Here is a 19,413-nt window from a genome sequence, read left to right as displayed (position 1 = left end):
AATTAAAATGGAATAAAATTTAAAATTTGATTCCTAGGTTGTAATAGCCATGTTCCAAGTGCTCAATACCACATGTGGCTAGTGGACAGCATAGATAGAGAACATTTCTATCAGCACAGAAAGTTCTATCGGAGAGCACTGCTCCAGCAGGACTCAGCAGAACCACGCGCCTGTGGGGCAAGCCACAAGAAAAAATTAGAAACTAAGGACGTGCAGAGAGGAGGGGACCATGAAAGACAAGAGCATACACCAGTGAGATGGCTAAGCAAGCACAAAGGCAGTATATAATTAAACGCTAAAACAAGTCACAAACACACACACGCACAACTCTCCGTCCTTCAAGAACCACCCTTAAGTGCAGAAAACTCAAGAACCCCGAAAAGGCAAGCAAAATCAGCAGAAGGCAGGCAAGTAAAGAGGGAGCCGTGGTTGGGGAGTGCTGTCTTCTCTCTCTTCTTCCTGGCACGGTTTAGTTCCTCTTGCGGTACAATGTTCCTGGCCTAAGAGGTGGCCCAACAGGCGGCCACAAATCGACTACACTGATGGAGGAGTACCTGCGGCGGCCCATCTTGCCTAACATCTTGGGGTCCTTGTAAAGGGAGTACATATGCTTGGTGACCAAGGGCAGACAGAGGAAATGCAGGAGCATGCGGGAGATTTGGATGGTCAAGTGCAGGTAACTCAGCTCCTTGAACTGCTCTTTGATGGTCCCGTTGATGAGCAGGACCATGGAGAAGTTGATGAGCTCATAGGCGATGATCCACAAGACATAGCACAGCAGCCCCACGTAGTTGTTCACGTGAAGGCAATAGAAGAGCAAGCAGCTGACCACGATGGTGACGACGGATAGGCCAATGCTGGTGTTTCTCCTGTTGATGACGACCCAAGAGACTACCTCAGAGTTCGTGTCTGTGTAGATGTTGAACTTGTCCTCGTAGCCAATGAACGTAACCTGGTTCGAGTCAAAGATGAGGAACTGGATGGTGTTGAGGACAGAGAAGATGCCCACCAAGAAGGAGAATGTCTTGTCATTCATTTTATATTTGTTTTACCAGAGCATCTGCTGCAGAAAAAAAAAATCATGGCAATACATGACAAGATGGCAGAGCTAGCCCTAGACAAATTCCTCCACACTAGATGCAAATGGGGGAGCTAAGAGCAACAGTGGCATATGGACAGGTAATGGGCTGGAAGTCAAGGGACATGGGGTCTTGTCCCTGCTCTGACCTAACTAGCTATAGGTGACCACATCATTGGGAAGTAAGCACATTATTGGCCTGGGATACTCCTCACGTAGCTTCCAGCTCTGCTGTCCAGTGACAGCTGTGCTTTAAGTTGCCAAAAAGGGTGCTCCTATCGGTGTCAGGCTTGTGGGAATTAGAAAGCTCCTGTCTCTGGAATAATGATAGAGTCAGTTCTGGGCTCCTTTCTGTGACATTTGTTTCTCTGAAATCAGAAAACTAGCCCCTTAAGGGCCTGGAATCATCCCTGACCCTCCCCCGGGCCTCTCTTTCTTTCCTTCCAAGTGCTTAGAAAGGGAATATCCCTGCTTTGCTCCCTGGGTCTGACCCAGACTTGTCCCAAGTCATGGGGTTGGGCCGGCAGCAAGTGAACTGGGGGAAGGTTTATGGATCCAAGACTTACTATCTTCTCTGCCCAGGGCGAAGGTGCCTTAAAAATAAGCCGCCGTTGTCCGGGCCAAGACCCAGCAGGCAGACCTCCCACTGCAACCTACGTTAGACCTGAACTCTAGAGACTGGCTCCAGCCAGGATGGAGATGCCTAAGCCCAGGCAAACCCTGCTGAGGGCATGTTTGTCACGGAGGGCCCAAGGCTAGGATAGGCTGGGCTCAGTGCAAACGTCCCTCCCAGGCCATCACCTTCTTACCAGCTCCCAAGTCAGAGAACTCCAGAGCAAAGCTCGCTCCTCTTCTTCACCACAATGGCAAGCTCCCACCGTGAGGGGAGAGGCAAGGGCAACAGTCACACGTGAGGGGGACGCATGCAGTTTTCTGGTCCATGTGTCTCCAATGGGGGACAAGCAGTTCGAAGCCTGACACGGCCTCCTTCTGAGGTGACTGGAACAGGGCTCCTGCTCAGTCCTGTTGGAGCAGAGAGGCTGCCATTGGCCCTCCTCCAGACTTCTTCCTCCCTCCATCAATCCCAAACATTCTTTGTTTGTCAGTAGTAATTTTTTTATCGCAGTAAAATATACCTAACATAAATTTTACCATTTTAACCCTTTGTAAATGTACAACTCAATGGCATTAAGTACATTGACATTGTTGGGCAACCATCAGCAGCACTCATCTCCAGACTTCTTCATATTCTTTCATATGAAAAACTCTGTATTCTGTACAGAGTCTCTTACAGAGAAAAACTCTCTACCCATCAAACACTAATTCCCTGTCCCACCCCACTCCCACCCCTGAGGTCCTGTCAACCACCATTCTACTTTCTATCTCTATGAATTTGATTATTCTAGGTCCCTCATATAAGTGGAATCATATAGTATTTGTCCTTTTGCATTTGGCTTATTTAACTTTGCATAACCTTTTCAAGGTTCATCCAAAATCTTCTTCTTCTTTTTCTTTTTTTGTGAGGAAGGTTAGCCCTGAGCTAACATCCGTTGCCAATCCTCCTCTTTTTGCTGAGGAAGATTGGCCCTGGGCTAACATCCATGCCCATCTTCCTCACTTTATATGGGACGCCGCCACAGCATGGCTTGACAAGCGGTGTGTCGGTCTGCGCCCAGGATCTGAACCTGTGAACCCCGGGCCGCCAAAGCGGAGCTGGGGAACTTAACCACTATGCAACCAGGCTGGCCCCTCATCCAAAATATTCTTACATGTTATTCCCCACTATCCTCTCAACTCTGCGTGACTCCAGAATTTAGTCCTTGATACACAAACCTCTCGCTGCACCCCAGGCCCTGGAGGGTCCCAGGTGGGGCAGGAGAGGCAGTGTGCTGGCCAGTGGATGGCTACATTGATAATTCCTTGTCCCCACCAACCAAACTTCACCTTGTCCCTGCTCACAGAGCAGCTTCCAGAGCAGCCATTACCCACGGAGTGCTCTCCTGCACCACCCGAAAATAGGGCCCCAAGCCACACGGGCTTGTTCCTGTGGTTTAAGCTGTGTGGCAGATTTCAAGGCAATGTCTTTATAACTCCCACTGGTTCCTCATCCTGCTGCCCCTGCCTTGGTTTGGGCCCTAGAACCTCCCTCCTCGGTCACTGTAATAACAGCCTAACTTCTCTTTCTGCCTCCTGTCGAGTTCCTCTGGTACATTCTATTCATTCAACATTCATTCAGCAAACATCTATTGAGCACCTAATGAGCTTGGTACTGGAGATACACAGGTAAACATTCTAGTGAGGAAGCTAGACAATTAAAAAAACAAATGAATAAAATGTTTTTTAAAAAATTTTAAAAAGGAAAAGAAAATTTACAATGCAGCGTGATAAATGCTGTGGAGGAGGTGGTCCAGAGTCCTTAAGATGTAACAAGATTTAACCCAGAATGAGAATCAGGGGAGACTTTCTGGAGAAGGCAATCATCGAGCTTGTGTCTTAAAGGACGTGGGCATTAACTGGGTGGAAAAAGGAGGCACTTCACCCCTGGCAAAGTGGACACATCCAGGTAGGCACAGGGACAGGCAAAAGCCATTTTGGAAACAGCAAGTTTGGTCTTGAGCAGAGGGGTCTTGAGCTACGTGGGTTGTCAGGCCAGAAGGAAGGGGCCTTATCTGCCACCTGCCATGTGGAAGTTTCTCTGAAAGAAAATGGAGAGATCTGGAAGAGTCTTAAGGGGGTGTGTGTGTGTGTGTGTGTGTGTGTGTGTGTGTGTGATTATCTGATTTGCATTTTAGAAAAATCTTTCTTGCTGCTGTGAGGACCATGGGTCAGAAATGGGTCAAGACGGGACCGGCCCGGTGGCGCAAGTGGTTAAGTGCACGCGCTCCGCTGCAGTGGCCTGGGATTCGCCGGTTCGGATCCTGGGAGTGCACCAACACACTGCTTGACAAGCTATGCTGTGGTGGCATCCCATATAAAGTGGAGGAAGATGAGCACAGATGTTAGCCCAGGGCCAGTCTTCCTCAGCAAAAAAAGAGGAGGATTGGCAGATGTTAGCACAGGGCTGATCTCCTCATAAATAAATAAATAAGTAAATAAATAAATAAATAAATAAATCTAGTGGATAGATTTTTAAAAAATTAAAAAAAAAAAGAAATGGGTCAAGAGTAGGGGCAGGCAGAGCAGTTGAGAGGCTGTTGAAGGAAATGGGATGAAGCAAGGCAACAGAGGATGTTGGGGGAGCATTTGGGTTTGGGTCTATGGCAGAATGAGTCTGGAATGAGCACCTGGGTGGAGGGTGGCCCATTCACTGACGTGGGGAGCATGAAGGCAGAAACATACTTAGGATGGAGGTGGGGAAGATGATGATGAAGACAGCTTGGGAAATGGTGGATTTGAGTTCCCCTGGGACATCCAAATAGACATGTCTACTACAAAGTCACCTCCATCAGCCTGGAACTCCAAGAATCTGAGCCTTTATTTTTGAAATAAAGGTTTGCCAAATATGGAATTCTTGGTTAAGAGTGGTTTTTTGGGGAGCACTTTGAATGTCATCCCACTGCCATCTGGCCTCCATTGTTTCTGCTGAGAAATTAGCTATTGATCTATTGGGATTCCCTTATATGCGATGAGTCATTTTTCTCTTGCTGCTCTCAAGATTTTCTTCTTGGCTTTGACTTGAGCATTTTTACTATGCGGTGTGTGTTTGTGGATCTCTTTATATTTAGCCCAATTGAAGTTCATGGAGCTTCCTGGATGTGTAGATTAGTGTTTTTCAATAAATTTCAGGTGTTTTCAGCCATTATTTCTGCAAGTATTTTTTCTGTTCCTTTCTCTGTCTCCTCTCCTTTCAATACTCCCATTTTGCGGGCCGACCTGTGGCTTAGCGGTTAAGTGCACGCGCTCCGCTGCTGGCGGCCCGGGTTCGGATCCTGGGCGCGCACCGACGCACCGCTTCTCTGGCCATGCTGGGGCCGCGTCCCACGTACAGCAACTGGAGGGATGTGCAGCTGTGACATACAACTATCTACTGGGGCTTTGGGGGGAAAATAAATAAAATTAAAAAAAAAATACTCCCATTTTGCATATGTTGGTTGGTAGGCTTAATAATGTCCCACATCTCTCTAAGGCTCTGCTTATTTTTCTCCTTTTTTCTCTCTACTCTTCAGATTGCTTAAACTCTAGCACATATCTTCAAGTTCACTAACTCTTTTTTCTGCCAGTACAAATCTACTTTTCAGCCTCTCTAGTGAATTTTTCATTTCACTTATTGTAGTTTTCAACTCCAGAATTTCCATTTGGTTGTTTTTTATAACTTCTATCTCTTTATTGATATTCTCTATTTGATATTTTATTCTTTTAAGATCAGGAACAAGACAAGGATCCCCACTTTTGCCACTTCTATTTAACATAGTACTGGAAATCCTAACCAGAGCTAATAGGCAAGAAAAAGAAACAAAAGTTATTTAAATTGGAAAGGATGAAGTAAAATGATGTCTGTTTACAGAGGACATAATCTTATATGCACAAAACTTTAAAGATTCCACCAACAAAAAAAAAAAAAAAAAAGAAAAAAGAAAATTGCTAGAACTAATAAACAAAGTCACCAAAGTTGCAGGATACAAAAATCAGTTGTATTTCTATACACTAACAATGAACAACCCAAAAAAGAAATTAATAAAACAAGTCTTTACAATATCATCAAAAAGAATAAAATACTTATGAATAAATTTAACCAAGAAAGTGAAAGACTTGTACACTGAAAACTAGAAAACATTGCTCAAAGTCATTAAAGGAGATACAAATAAATGGAAAGACATCCTGTGTACATGGATTGGAAGAGTTAATATTGTTAAGATGACAATACTACCTAAAGTATTGACCTACAGATTCAATGTAATCCCTATCAAAATACAAACAGCATTTTCTTTTTAAGAAATAGAAAAATTCATCCTAAAATTCATATAGGCTCTCAAGGGACCCCAAATAGCCAAAACAATCTCAAAAGAGATGAACAAAGTTGAAGGTCTCATACTTCCTGGTTTAAAAACATATTACAAAGCTATAGTAATCAAACAGTGTGAGTATCTGTCATAAAGGCAGACATATAGACCAATGGAATAGAATAAAGCCCAGCAAATAAACTGTCATATATATTGCTATGGACAAAATTGTCTCCCCCCAAAATTCATATGTTGAAGCCCTAACCCCTAATGTGAGTATATTTGGAGATAGGGCCTTTAGGGAGGTCATGAAACTTAAATGTGGTCACAAGGGTGAGGTCCTAATCCAATAGGATTGGTGTCCATATAAGAAGAGGAGGAGACACCAGAGACCTCTCTCTCTCTCTTTCTCCACCTGTGCCATGTGAGGACAGAAAGAAGGTGGCCATCTGCAAGCTTGGAAGAGAGTTCTCCCAGAAACTGAATTTTCTGGCACCTTGATCATGTATTTCTAGCATCCAGAACTGTGAGAAAATAAATGTCTGTTGTTTAAGCCACCCAGTCTATGGTATTTTGTTATAGTAGCTTGAGCAGACTAATACCTATGGTCAAATAATTTTCAACAAGGGTGACAAGACCAGTCAGTGGGGGAAAGGACAGTCTTTCCAACAAATGGTGCTGGAAAAAACTGGATATCCACATGCAAAAGAATGACGTTAGACCCTTATGTTATGCCAAATACAAAAATTAACTCAAAATGAATCAAAGACCTAAACGCGAGAGGTAAAACTATAAAACTCTTAGAAGAAAACATATGGGGAAAGCTTCATGACATTGGATTTGGCAATGATTTCCTGGATATGACACCAAAAGCACAGGCAACAAAAGAAAGAACAGAAAGAAAAACAGATACATAAATTGGATCACATCAAAATAAAAAACTTCTGTGCATCAAAGGACACAACCAATAGAGTAAAAAGGCGACCCATAGAAAGAAAGAAAATATTTGCAAATCAAATATATGATAAGAGGTTAATATCCAGAATATATAAAGAAGTCCTACAACTCAACAACGACAAAATAACCTGATTAAAAAATGGGAAAAAGACTTGAATAGACATTTCTCCAAATAAGATACACAAAAGATCAATAAACACATGAAAGATGCTCAACATTACTAAATATCAGAGAAATGCAAATAAAAACCACAATGAGATACCACCTCACACCCATAGGATGGCTATTACCAAAAAAACAAAATAATAATTTTGGGTTGGGTTTCTGGGGAGGATGTGGAGAAATTAGAATCTTTGTGCACTGTTGATGGGAGTGTAAAATAGTACCACTGTGGTGGAAAACAGTATGGTGGTTCCTCAAAAAATTAAAAATAAATTATCATATGATCCAGCAACTCAACTTCTGGGTATATACCCAAAAGAATTGAAAGCAGGGTCTCCAAGATATATTTGTACAACCATGTTCATAGCAGCATTATTCACAATAGGCAAAAGGTGGAAGCAACCCAATGTCCATCAACAGATGAATGGATAAACAAAATGTGGTATATATATGCAATGGAATATTACTCAGCCTTAAAAAGGAAAGAAATTCTGACCCATGCTACAACATGGATGAAACTTGAGGACATTATGCTAAGCGAAATAAACAGGCAAAAAAAGGCAAATGCTGGGGGGCTGGCCCCATGGCCTGGTGGTTAAGTTTGGCATGCCCAGGTTCAGTTCCCAGGCACGGACCTACAATATTCATTGGCGGCCTTGCTGTGGCGGCCACCCACATACAAAATAGAGGAAGTTTGGCACAGATTAGCTCAGGGCAAATCTTCCTCAAGCAAAAAAAAAAAAAAAATAGAGGAAGGTTGGCAACAGATGTTAGCTCAGGGTGAATCTTCCTCCAAAAAAAAAAAAAAAAAAGACAAATGCTGTTTGATTCTGCTTATATGAGGTACCTAGGGCAATCAATGCATAGATACAGAGAGTAGAATGGTGGTTGCCAGGGCCTAGGGGCAGGAGAGGATGGAGAGCTGTTGTTTAATGAGTCTACAGTTTTAGTTTTGCAAGATGAAAAGAGTTCTGGAGATCTGTGGCACAACAATGTGAATGTACTTAACACTGCTGAACTTTACACTTAAAAATTTATGATGGGAAATTGTGTTATATATATTTTACAATTACAAATATTTATATTTTAAAACATAGAAGTGAAATAATATTTTTCAGACAAACAAAAGCTGAAAGAATTTATTGTCAGCAGATCAACACTACAACAAATGTTAAAAGAAGTCTTTCAGGCAGAAGAAAAACGATCCCAGATAGAAATCTGGACCTACACAAAAGAATGAATAGCACTGGAAATGGTAACAACATGGGTAAAAAAGATAAATAAATAAAGATATTTCTCTTATTATTTGAAGCTCTTTAAAAGATAATTTAAGCAAAAATAACAATGTAGGATGAGGTTTATAATATATAAAAGTAAAATATATGATAACAGTAGCACAAATAGGAGAGGAAAATTGGAAGTATACTATTGTAAGGTTCTTATGCTATATGTGAAGTGGCATAATATTACTTGAAGGTAGAGTGTGATGAGTTAAAGATGTATACCATAAACTCTAAAACAATCATTAAAATACACAACAAAGAATTATCTATAATAAGGTAGCAAAGGAGATAAAACGAAACCATAGAAATATTAAATTAATCCAAAAGAAGGTAGAAAAAGAGGAAAAAGAACAAATGGGACAAATGGAAAACAAATAACAAGATGTCCACTAAGAATAAATGATCTAAATACCCCAATAAAAAAGCAGAGGTTGTTAGAGGAGATAAAGAAGCAAGACCCAACTATATACTGCCTATAATAAGCATACTTTAAATATAAAGACATAAATTGGTTAAAAATTAAAAGACAGGAAAAGGTATACCATGTCAACACAAATCAAAAGAATACCGGAGTGGATGCATTAATATCACATAAAGAAAGTTTCAGGGCAAAGAATAATCCTGGGGATAAAGAAGGTCGTTTCATAATGATAAAGGGGTCAGTTTATCAGAAGGATATAACAATCCTGAACATTTGTGCACGCACTAATAGAGTTTCAAAATACATGAAGCAAAAACTAATAGAAATACAAAGAGAAATAGACAAGTCCACAAGTATAGTCAGAGATTTCAATACCTCTCTTTCAGTAATTAATAGAACAAGCAGACAGGAAATTAGAAAAGATATTAGAAGATTTGAACAATACCATCAAACAACCTGACCTAATTGACATTTATAGAACACTGCACCCAACAATAGCGGAATAAATATTCTTTCTAGGTACACATGAAACATTCATCAAGATAGAACATATTGTGGACAATAAACTATTTTCAATAAATTGAAAATGATTCAAATAATACAAAGTATGTTCTCTGATTATACCAAAATTAAATTAGAAATCAATAACAGAAAGACTTCTGGAGAATCCCCAAATATTGAAACAAAGTAGCACATTTATAAATAACTCACAGATCAAAGAAGAAATCAAAGGGAAATTAGAAAATATTTTTAACCAACTAAAAATGAAAACACTGCATATCAAAATTTGTGTGATGCCATTAAAGCAGCACTTAGGGGAAATTTTATAGCACTGAGTCCCTGTATTAGAAAATAAGATTATAGACAGCTAATTTTTGACAAAGGAGCCAAGAACATACAATAGAGAAAAGAAAGTCTCTTCAATAAATGGTATTGGGAAAACTGGACAGCCACACGCAAAAGAATGAAAGTAGACCATTAACTTACACCATACACAAAAATTAACTCAAAATGGAATAAAGACTTGAATGTAAGACCCGAAACCATGAAACTCCTAGAAGAAAACATAGGCAGTATATTCTTTGACCGTGGTCTCAGTAGTATGTTTTTGAATATGTCTCCTCAGGCAAGGAACACAAAAGAAAAAATAACCAAATGGGACTATATCAAACTGAAAAGCTTCTGCATGGCAAAGGAAACGATCAACAAAACGAAAAGACAACCAACCAATTGGGAGAAGATATTTGCAAGTCATATATCTGATAAGGAGTTAATATCCAAAATATATAAAGAAATCATACAACTCAGCAATAAAAAAAACAAACAACCCAATTAAAAAATGGGCAGAGGGTCCAAACAGATGTTTTTCCAAAGAAGATATGCAGATCGCCAACAGGCACATGAAAAGATGTTTAACATCACTAATAATTAGTGATGTTGAAACCACGAGACCTCACTTCACACCTCTCAGAATGACTATTATTAAAAGACAAGAAGTAACAAGTGTTGGAGATGATGTGGAGAAAATGGAACCCTCGTACATTGCTGGTAGAAATGTAAACTGGTGTAGCCACCATGGAAAACAGTACGGAGATTCCTCAAAAAATTAAAAATAGAACTACCAAATGATCCAGCTATTCCACTTCTGGGTATTTATACAAAGAAAACAAAAACACTAATTCAAAAAGATATAGGCACCCCTATGTTTACTGCAGCAATATTAACAATAGCCAAGACTTAGAAACAACCTAAGTACCCATCAACAGATGAATGGATAAAGAAGATGTAGTATGTATGTGTGTGTGTGTGTGTGTGTGTGTGTGTGTGTGTATATATACTCAGCTTTTATTTATATATAAAATGGAATACTATTCAGCCATGGATGGACCTTGAGGGCATTATGCTAAGCTAACTGAGTCAGATGGAGAAAGACAAATACCATAAGATTTCACTCATATGTGGAAGATAAACAAACAAACACATAGATACAGAGAACAGATTGGTGGTTACCAGATGGGAAGAGGAGTGAGGGAGGGCAGAAAGGGCACATTTGTATGGTGATGGATGGCAACTAGACATTTGGTGGTGAACATGATGTAGTCTATACAGAAGTCAAAATATAATTATGTACACATGAAATTTATATAATGTTATAAACCAATGTCACCTCAATAAAAACGAAAATCAGAAAGATCTTAAATCATTGACCTCAGCTTCTACCTCAGTTTTGAGAAAGTATAAAAAGAAGAGCAAATTAAACTCAAAGTAAGTAGAAGAAAATAATAATGATCAGAGAAGAAATCAATGAGACAGAAGACAGAAAAAGAATCGACAAAATCAATGAAACCAAAAGCTGGTTTCATTAAATATTAGTAAACCTTGGGGCTGGCCCAGTGGCGTAGTGGTTAAGCGTGCGCGCTCCACGTCAGTGGCCCAGGGTTCACAACTTTGGATCCCAGGTGCAGACCTATGCACCGCTCATCAAGCCATGCTGTGGTGGCATCCCATATACAAAATAGAGGAAGACTGGCGCAGATGTTAGCTCAGGGACAATCTTACTCAAGCAAAAAGAGGAAGATTGGCAACAGTTGTTAGCTCAGGGCCAATCTTCCTCACTAAACAAAAACAAAAACAAACAAACAAAAAACTAATAAACTTCTAGTCAGGCTGATCAGAAAAAAAAAAGAGAGAAAACACAAATTAACAGTATCAGAAATGATAGCAGTGATTTCACTACATATTCTACAGATATTAAAAGGATAATAAGGGAATATTATGAACAGCTTTATGGCAATAAACTTGAACTTAGGTAAAATGGACAAGTCTCTTAAAAGACACAAACTACTAAAGCTTACTCAAGAGAAAATAGATAACCTCAACAGTCCTGCAACTGTTTTTAAAATTTGTAATTTGTAATTAAAAACTTCCCACAAAGAAAATTCCAGGTCCGGATAGCTTCACTGCTGAATCCTATCAAAGATTTAAGGAAGAAATAAATACAAATTTTACATAAGCTCCTACAGAAAATTGGAAAGGAAGAAATACTCCTTTCTATGAAGCAAGCATTACTCTGATACCAAAACCTGATGGAGACATTGAAGAAGAAAAGAAAACTACAGACAAATATCCCCCATGAACATAGATGCAAAAATTCTAACCAAAATTTAACAAATCGAATGCAACAATATATAAAAAGGATTGTACATCATGACCCAGTAGAGTTTATCCCAGGAATATCATGGTTGGTTTAACATCCAAAACTCTATCCAAGTAGTTTACCATATTAATCATCTGAAAAATAAAGACTATATGATCATCTCAACACATGTAGAAAAAACATTTGACAATGCAACGTTTACTCCTGATTTTAAAAAACTTCAGCAAACTAGGAATGGAAGGGAATTTCTTTAATCTGATATAGGACATCTATGAAAAACCTACCACTAACACCATACTTAATAGAGAAAGACTGAGTGCTTTCCCTCTAAAATCAGGAACAAGACAATAACATCCCTTTTTACTACTTCTACTCAACGTCATACTGGAGGTGCTAGCCAGTGCAATAAGGCAAGAAGGGGAAGAAGTAAAACTGTCTTTATTTGCAGACAACATGATTGACTATGCAGAAAATCTGATGGAATCTACAAAAACATTACTTGACCGAATATATGAGTTTAGCAGTATTGTAGGATACAAGATCAATACAAAAAAATAATTGTATTTCTATATCCTAACACAAACAACTGGAATTAAAATTTAAGAAGTAACACCATTTATAATAGCATCAAAAATATAAAATACTTACAGACAAATCTCACAAAAGATGTGAAAGGCTTGTATACTGAAAACTACAAAGCATTACTAAGAGAAATTAAAGAAGACAAGTGAATGGAGAGAGATACTGTTCTCACGGGTTAAAAGACTCAATATTGTTAAAATGTCAATTCTCCCCAAATTAACTATAGATTCAATGCAATCCCAATCAAAATCCCAGCAGGCTTTTTTAAAATAGAAATTCTAAGCTGATTCTAAATTCATATGGAAATGCAAAGGACCTAGAACAGCCAAAACAATTTTGAAAAAGAACAGAGATGGGGGAATGTGATTTAAAGACTTATAAAGCTACCGTAATCAAGACAGAGTGGCATTGGCACATAAACTAATAGCCCAGTGGAATAAAATAGAGTCCAGAAATAGGTATCTGGGTATATATAAAGTCAATTCAGTAGAGAAAGGATAATCTTTTCAACAGTGTTGGAACAATCAGATATCTAGGAGTAAAAAAGTGAACTTTGATCTGTCTCTCTCACCATACATAAAAAATACCTCAAAAGTGATTATATATCTAAGTATAAAACCTAAAACTATAGCTTCTAGAGGAAACCATAGGAGAAAACCTTCATGATCGTGGGTTAGGCAAAGATTTCCTGGACATAATAACCAAAAGAGTGATCCATAAAAGAACAAATTGATAATCGGACTTCATTGAAATTAAAAATCTCTGCTCTTCAAAAGACACTGTTAAGTGAATGAAAAGACAAGGAACAAACTGGAAAAAATATTTACAAATCATATATCTGATAAGGGACTTGTATCCAAAAAATATAAAGAACTCCCAAAACTCAACAATAAAATAACCTAATTTTTTAAAATGGGCAAAAGATTTGAAGAGACACTTTACCAAAAAAGAAATCAGGATGCTAAACAAGCACAGGAAAAGATGTTCAACATCATTTGTCATTAGAGAAATGCAAATGAAAACCACAATGAGATACCCCTATATACCTATTAGAACGGCTAAAATGAAAAACTTATTGTCCATACTAAGTGCTGGCAAGGATGTGGAGGAATTGGGATTCTTAGACACTGCCAGTGGGAAGATAAAATGGTACACCCACTCTAGAAAAAAGTTTGTCAGTTTCTTAAAAAGTTAAAATGGTATTTACCCAAGATAAATGAAATCATAAGTCCATACAAAGTCTTGTACACAAATGTTTATAGCGTTGTTATTCATAATTGCCCCAAACCGCAAACCACTGGATGTCCTTCAACGGGCAAATGGATAAACAGACTGTGGTATATTTATGCCATGGCATCCTACTCAGCAGTAAAGAATGAGCTATCAATATACATAATGACATGGATGAGTCTGAAGGCATTCGGCTAAGTGAAAGAAGCCAGACAAAAAAAGAGTACATACTGTATGATTTCATTTATGTAAAATTCTAGAAAATGCAAACTAATATATAGTAACTGCAGATCAGTGCCTTGTGATGGTAGCGGGTGGTGCAGAAAGGGGCAGGAGGCAGGGATTAGGAGGAAACTTTTGAGGATGATACACACGTTCATGAATTCAATTGTGGTGATAGTTTCACTGGGATGTACTTATGTCAAAACTTAACCAAATTATATACTTTAAACATGTGCAGTTTATTGTATGTAAATTATACCACAAGAAAGATATTATATAAATAAACAGTTAACATAATGTCTAATGTTTGAAGTGGAAATTTTCTCAGTTTTCCTTCCATCCTGGCTTAAACTGCTTCTGACAGTTTCTGCACCTGAACGCAAAGTGAAGTCTGTTGATCTGTGATAATGTGTAATCTTGTACTGTCTTACATGGGTGGCTAATTGATTCATAAATAGTGATTTAGTTTCTCCCACTAAAGTGCAAAATCCTCAGGGTCAGGCCTCATATCATACACTTTTTGTATCCTCCTACAGTGTCCAGCACAGTGACAGGCCAGAAAAGTTTAGCAAAGACCTTTTGATTAACCAAGTGCTTTTTGTGATTCTTGACAAATTTGGGCAAAGGAGGACTTAAGACAGAAAGTAAAGAATGATTTTTATCTATTTTTATTCTTTTACTTATCTGGAATATAGCAGGAAGAAAAACCAGAGCACAAAGCCACCCCAAGGCACCAACAGTATCCTTTGTGCTACAACAATCTGAGGTATAAATACAGATGTGTCTGTCCCAGGGTTAAACTAGAGAGCTGTGGGTTGACGGCTGATGAAGACATACCAAGATGAAAGGATTGGCAGACTGCAACTCAGCTTCATTTACCACCAATAAGGTGGTACAGACCAGAATAGGAAGGAGGAACTCAAGGAGTGCTTGATAAATAACAGTGCCCTTTAACTAAGCACTTTCAATGAGCAGGATGTTCCAGTTGTGATTATAATCACATTTCTCTCCACATTCCCCGAAAGGGTGGCAGTAGGCTCTTTGTTTGCTGAACAGATGGGCAAAAGTGAAAGAGATGGAAACAGAACTGCCATGAGAACCTGGGGGATCTGCCTCTCACGGGAGAGAAAAAGGCCAACGTTATTCACTATAGTGGCGGGAAAAGTTGACTATCTTTGATTTCTGCCATGGGAACTCTCCTCTGCCTGTAGAAATATATCTGTTGTAGGGAACTATATTGCCCTGGCCTTCATTTTTGTAGATGGTGTGGGCATAGGTGACGACAAAGAATATCCAGAAACAGTGCATGAATATACGGGACACCAAGCCAAACCAGCGCATGAACCTGACCTCTCCAATGAGAGACTCTTTGTTGGTGAGGACTTGTATTACAATGTTGGCAATTTCATAGGAAGGAATCCAGGCGATGTAGATCATCAAGCCCGTGTACATCCGGGCATATACGGAGTACAGGTGCAAGCAGCTGATGATGATGGTGATGGAAGACAGGAAGAGGACTATATTCCAACTCCAGCAGGTGATGAACTGATTTATCAGCATATTTACACTCTTGGCCCGTCCCTTCAGCTCAGCGCAATCGCTCCCCTTTAAGTGCTTCTGTTCGAAGGTGAGGTACATGTCAGTGGCCACGATGGTAAAGACCCCTGATAACACGGTGCCCGTTTTGGCGGTTATCCCACACCAGTGCTGAGGTCGGTGGGATCTCATGCTGAGACCTCCTGTGAAGACAAACAGGAGGAGGGACAATTCTGGTTCTTCCCAATGTCGTAAATTACCAGGGTTTCTGCCTTATTCCCCAAATTCACCCTGGAGAAACAACAGAGAGAAATATGGAAACCAGGAAATAGCTTTGGGAAGACAGAAGACTGTTTAAAACTGATTGGGAGCGTGACTGGGGAGGAGGGAGGATGCAGTCTGGGGCTGGTGGCCGTGAGCAGGTAAATTAGACAACTGGTTCTCAGGCCTGGCTGCACATTAGAATCACTGAAAGTACCCATGCCCAATTAGAACATTCTCTGGGTGGGATCCAGACATCAGTATTTTTCAAAACTTCCTAGTGATTTTTATATGTAGCCAGTATTAGAAAACACTGAGTAGAAAACGTTATTTAAATTATGCTCTTATCTTTCCTAGCACTGCCTTGGGCAACCATTGCCGCCCCCTGATGGAGAAAATGGGCTGCACTTGTCCAGACCTTGAGTGCAGGTGTCTCAGGAGAAAAATCAGGGCAGCACAATAGCCCTGCTGAGGTGAGGAGTTGATGATCAAGGCAGTTGGTGGACACCAATTGGCTTTGAGCAATCACTCCACCACTACATATCAAAACTTAAGAAATACAATGAAAGGTGTGCTTTAAAAGAAATTTAGAGGGGGCTAGCTCCATGGCGTAGTGGTTAAGTTTGCTGCGCTCCGCTTTGGTGGCCTGGGTTTGCGGGTTCGGATCCCATGAGTGGACCTGCACCACTCATCAGCCATGCTGTGGTGGTGTCTCACACTAGAGGAAGATTGTCACAGATGTTAGCTTAGGGTGAATATTCCTCACCAAAAAAGAAAGGAAGGAAGGAAAGAAGGGAGGCAGGGAGGGAGGGAGGGAGGGAGGAAGAAAGAAAGAAAGAAATTTAGAACCTTAGGATAGAATAGCCTTATAATAGAAAAGAAAAAGCAATAATGAGCTAAGTGTTCAACTCAACAAGTTAGGGGAAAAATCCCAACAATAAGAACAACAAAAAATAGGAGGAAAAAACTAAACAGAAGAGCAGAAATCAATGAAAGGGATATAAAGATAAAGTAGAGGGACTTCTGATTGGTTAAGTTATTGGGGCCAACTTGACGCTAAAAACAACTAAAAATGCTGTATACAATAGTTTTAAAATAGTCTTAACAGCACAGAAGTGCTGACAAGGTAGATGTAGAAGGCCAAAGTCTTGATACATAACAGTGGGACTCCGGAGTTCAGGAACTGGGACAGGTAAGCAAGCACGGATGTCAATTTTGCTCTGAGGGTATTGGTCAATCTGGGCAAACTTGAATTTCATTATGAGAGCTCTGTAAGGTAAAGAGGAATAAAATCAAACCTCTGGGTCTGCCAAGGTAGGGAGTCTCTTAGAAGGCCTTCCCTATATTAGTTGTGGCTCCCCAAAGGGCTGATTAGAGTAAAAGTGAATCAGAAGTAAACCTGATCTTTCTCCCAAGAGACTCCAAGGAAAGTTAACTTAGTACTACACTGAACATATGGGGAGAAAACTCTCCTCAAGACATTGTCATCATAGCTAGCTTTTTTGTGGATTTGTAGTCCAAATTACATGAAGTATTCAAAAAAACTTTTAAGTCATAAATCTAGTTTAAAGTAGTCCTAAATTGGAAGTGTCTCTAAGTGTCTGGCAGAAGCAAACTCAAATCCTCTCTGGAGGAATGCATCTTTGTGCTGGGCCTCAGAGAATCTCCATCAGTTATTTTTCAGGGACAGGGAATAGTACGTGGTGAAAAATAACCGAGCACACAAGGAACAAGGCCCTGTAAGTGAGAACCAGCAGAAATAACAGACAGCAGAAACAGAACTGCAAAAATACCCGATTATGAAACAATTATGATTACTACATTTTTTTGCATTATTTTTAATTGTGGTAAAATACACGTAACATAAAATTTACCATCTTAACCATTTTTAAGTGTACAGCTCAATAGTGTTAACTATATTCACATTGTTTTGCAGCCAATCTCCAGAACTTTTTCATCTTAGAAAACTGAAACTCTACACCCGTTAAACAACAACTCCTTATTTTCCCTTCCCCCCAACCTCTGGCAACTACCATTCTACTTTCTGTTTCTATGAATTTTACTCTTCTGGATATATGATATATCTCGATATGATATATCCAGAGTAGTAAAGTAGAATAATACAGTATTTGTCTTTTTGTGACTGGCTTCTTTCACTTAGCATAATATCCTCAAGGTTCATCTATGTTGTAGCGTGTGTCAGAATTTCCTTTGATTACTACATTTAAATAAATAAAATATAATATTGAAAATATATGTAGAAACAGGAAACCATAGAAAATAACCTAGCAGATTTGAAAGAGAACCAAGTAGAATTTCTGGAGATGGAAAACTCAATACCTGAAATTAAAAATTTAGTGGGTGTATTTGGTAAGATTGGACACAGATGAAGTGATAATTAGTTAACCAGAAGATAAGTCAGGAGAAATCATCCAGAATGTAGCACAGAGAGACAAAAGATGGAAAATATGGATGAGAAGAAACATGAAGGATCTAATAAGACATTCTGACTCAGAGAGAGAGAGAGGAGGAGTGAGGGAGGAGAGAAAATAGGGTAGAATATTTGAAGAGATAATAGCTGAGGATTTGCACAACTGAAGAAAAACACCAACCCACAGATTCAAGAAACCTCACTGATTGCTACTAGGATAAATAAAAGGAAATCTACACCTAGACATATGGTACTAAAATTGTTGAACACCAAATACCAAGAGAAAATCTCAAAAGTAGTTGCTGATCTTTTTATTCATAGGAGCACAGTTAGGCTTCTAAAGGAAACCAAAATCCAGTAGAATTATAGATGTGCTAAAGGAAAATAACTGCCAACCTAGGATTCTACACTCAGCTAATACATTTCTCAAGATCGAGAGCACATGGTATGATAACCTTTTTATAAAATTCAAAAACAACTAAAATTAAATAATATATTGTTTGGCCTACATATACATGTGGATAAAATTTGGTTAAAAAGCAAAGGAATAATAAACACAAAATCTGGGATAGTGGTTACCTCTGAAATATAAGGGTTCAGGGATAAGAAAGGGGCATATAAATAAATCTGAATTGTAGTTAATCTTCTGTTTCTTGGGTTGAATGAGGGCAGTCATAAATGCTCAATACAGCATAAAAAACAAACAAATAAATTAGTAAACAAAAGTGGGCCATGCATTGTATTAGTAATAACTTTTTTATGACATAAGATTATGAGTAATCCAATTTGGTACACCTGAGTTCCCTAAGGAAAAACTAGAGTAGATAAAGATGTGTAATCTAGTCTCACTCCAAAGGTCCCTGTGGCATAATTGGCCCTGCAATGTTTACTGCCTACCACCCACCTGAATCATACAGCAGACTTCCTCTTTCTAGTCCTAAAAAATCTCCTTAAATTTTAGGGTTCCCATTGGTCTATCTCTGGCAAAGACGGTTAATTGTTTCCCAACATCCATTTCTCTCTTCTTACTTTTCGTTTCAGCTAGATACATGGCCACTGGGCTAAAGACTACCTTTCCCAGCCTCCCCTGCAGCTTTATGTGGCCATGTGACCAACGGAATGTGAGTGGAAGTGATGTGTGCCACTTTTCAGT

At 39.2% G+C, this 19,413-nt stretch overlaps 2 protein-coding genes across 2 annotated transcripts in view; both read right to left on the bottom strand.

Moving 5' to 3' along the window:
* Positions 1-469: 469 nt before the first annotated feature.
* Positions 470-1,036, bottom strand: TMEM217B (transmembrane protein 217B). Its single transcript, XM_058555474.1, has one exon. The coding sequence runs from the start codon at positions 1,034-1,036 to the stop codon at positions 470-472; it is 567 nt and encodes a 188-aa protein (XP_058411457.1).
* A 14,136-nt stretch (positions 1,037-15,172) lies between these two features.
* Positions 15,173-19,413, bottom strand: part of TMEM217 (transmembrane protein 217) — a 30,594-nt gene continuing 26,353 nt past the window's right edge. The window contains exon 2 of the mRNA XM_058555473.1: positions 15,173-15,771. Coding sequence (XP_058411456.1) covers positions 15,173-15,771 — 599 coding nt within the window. The remainder of the gene's footprint in view (positions 15,772-19,413) is intronic.

The sequence above is a fragment of the Diceros bicornis genome, chromosome 14 (genome assembly GCF_020826845.1).
Source record: "Diceros bicornis minor isolate mBicDic1 chromosome 14, mDicBic1.mat.cur, whole genome shotgun sequence".
NCBI classification, from domain to species: Eukaryota; Metazoa; Chordata; class Mammalia; order Perissodactyla; family Rhinocerotidae; genus Diceros; species Diceros bicornis.
This window is presented reverse-complemented; position numbering and strand designations above follow the sequence as displayed.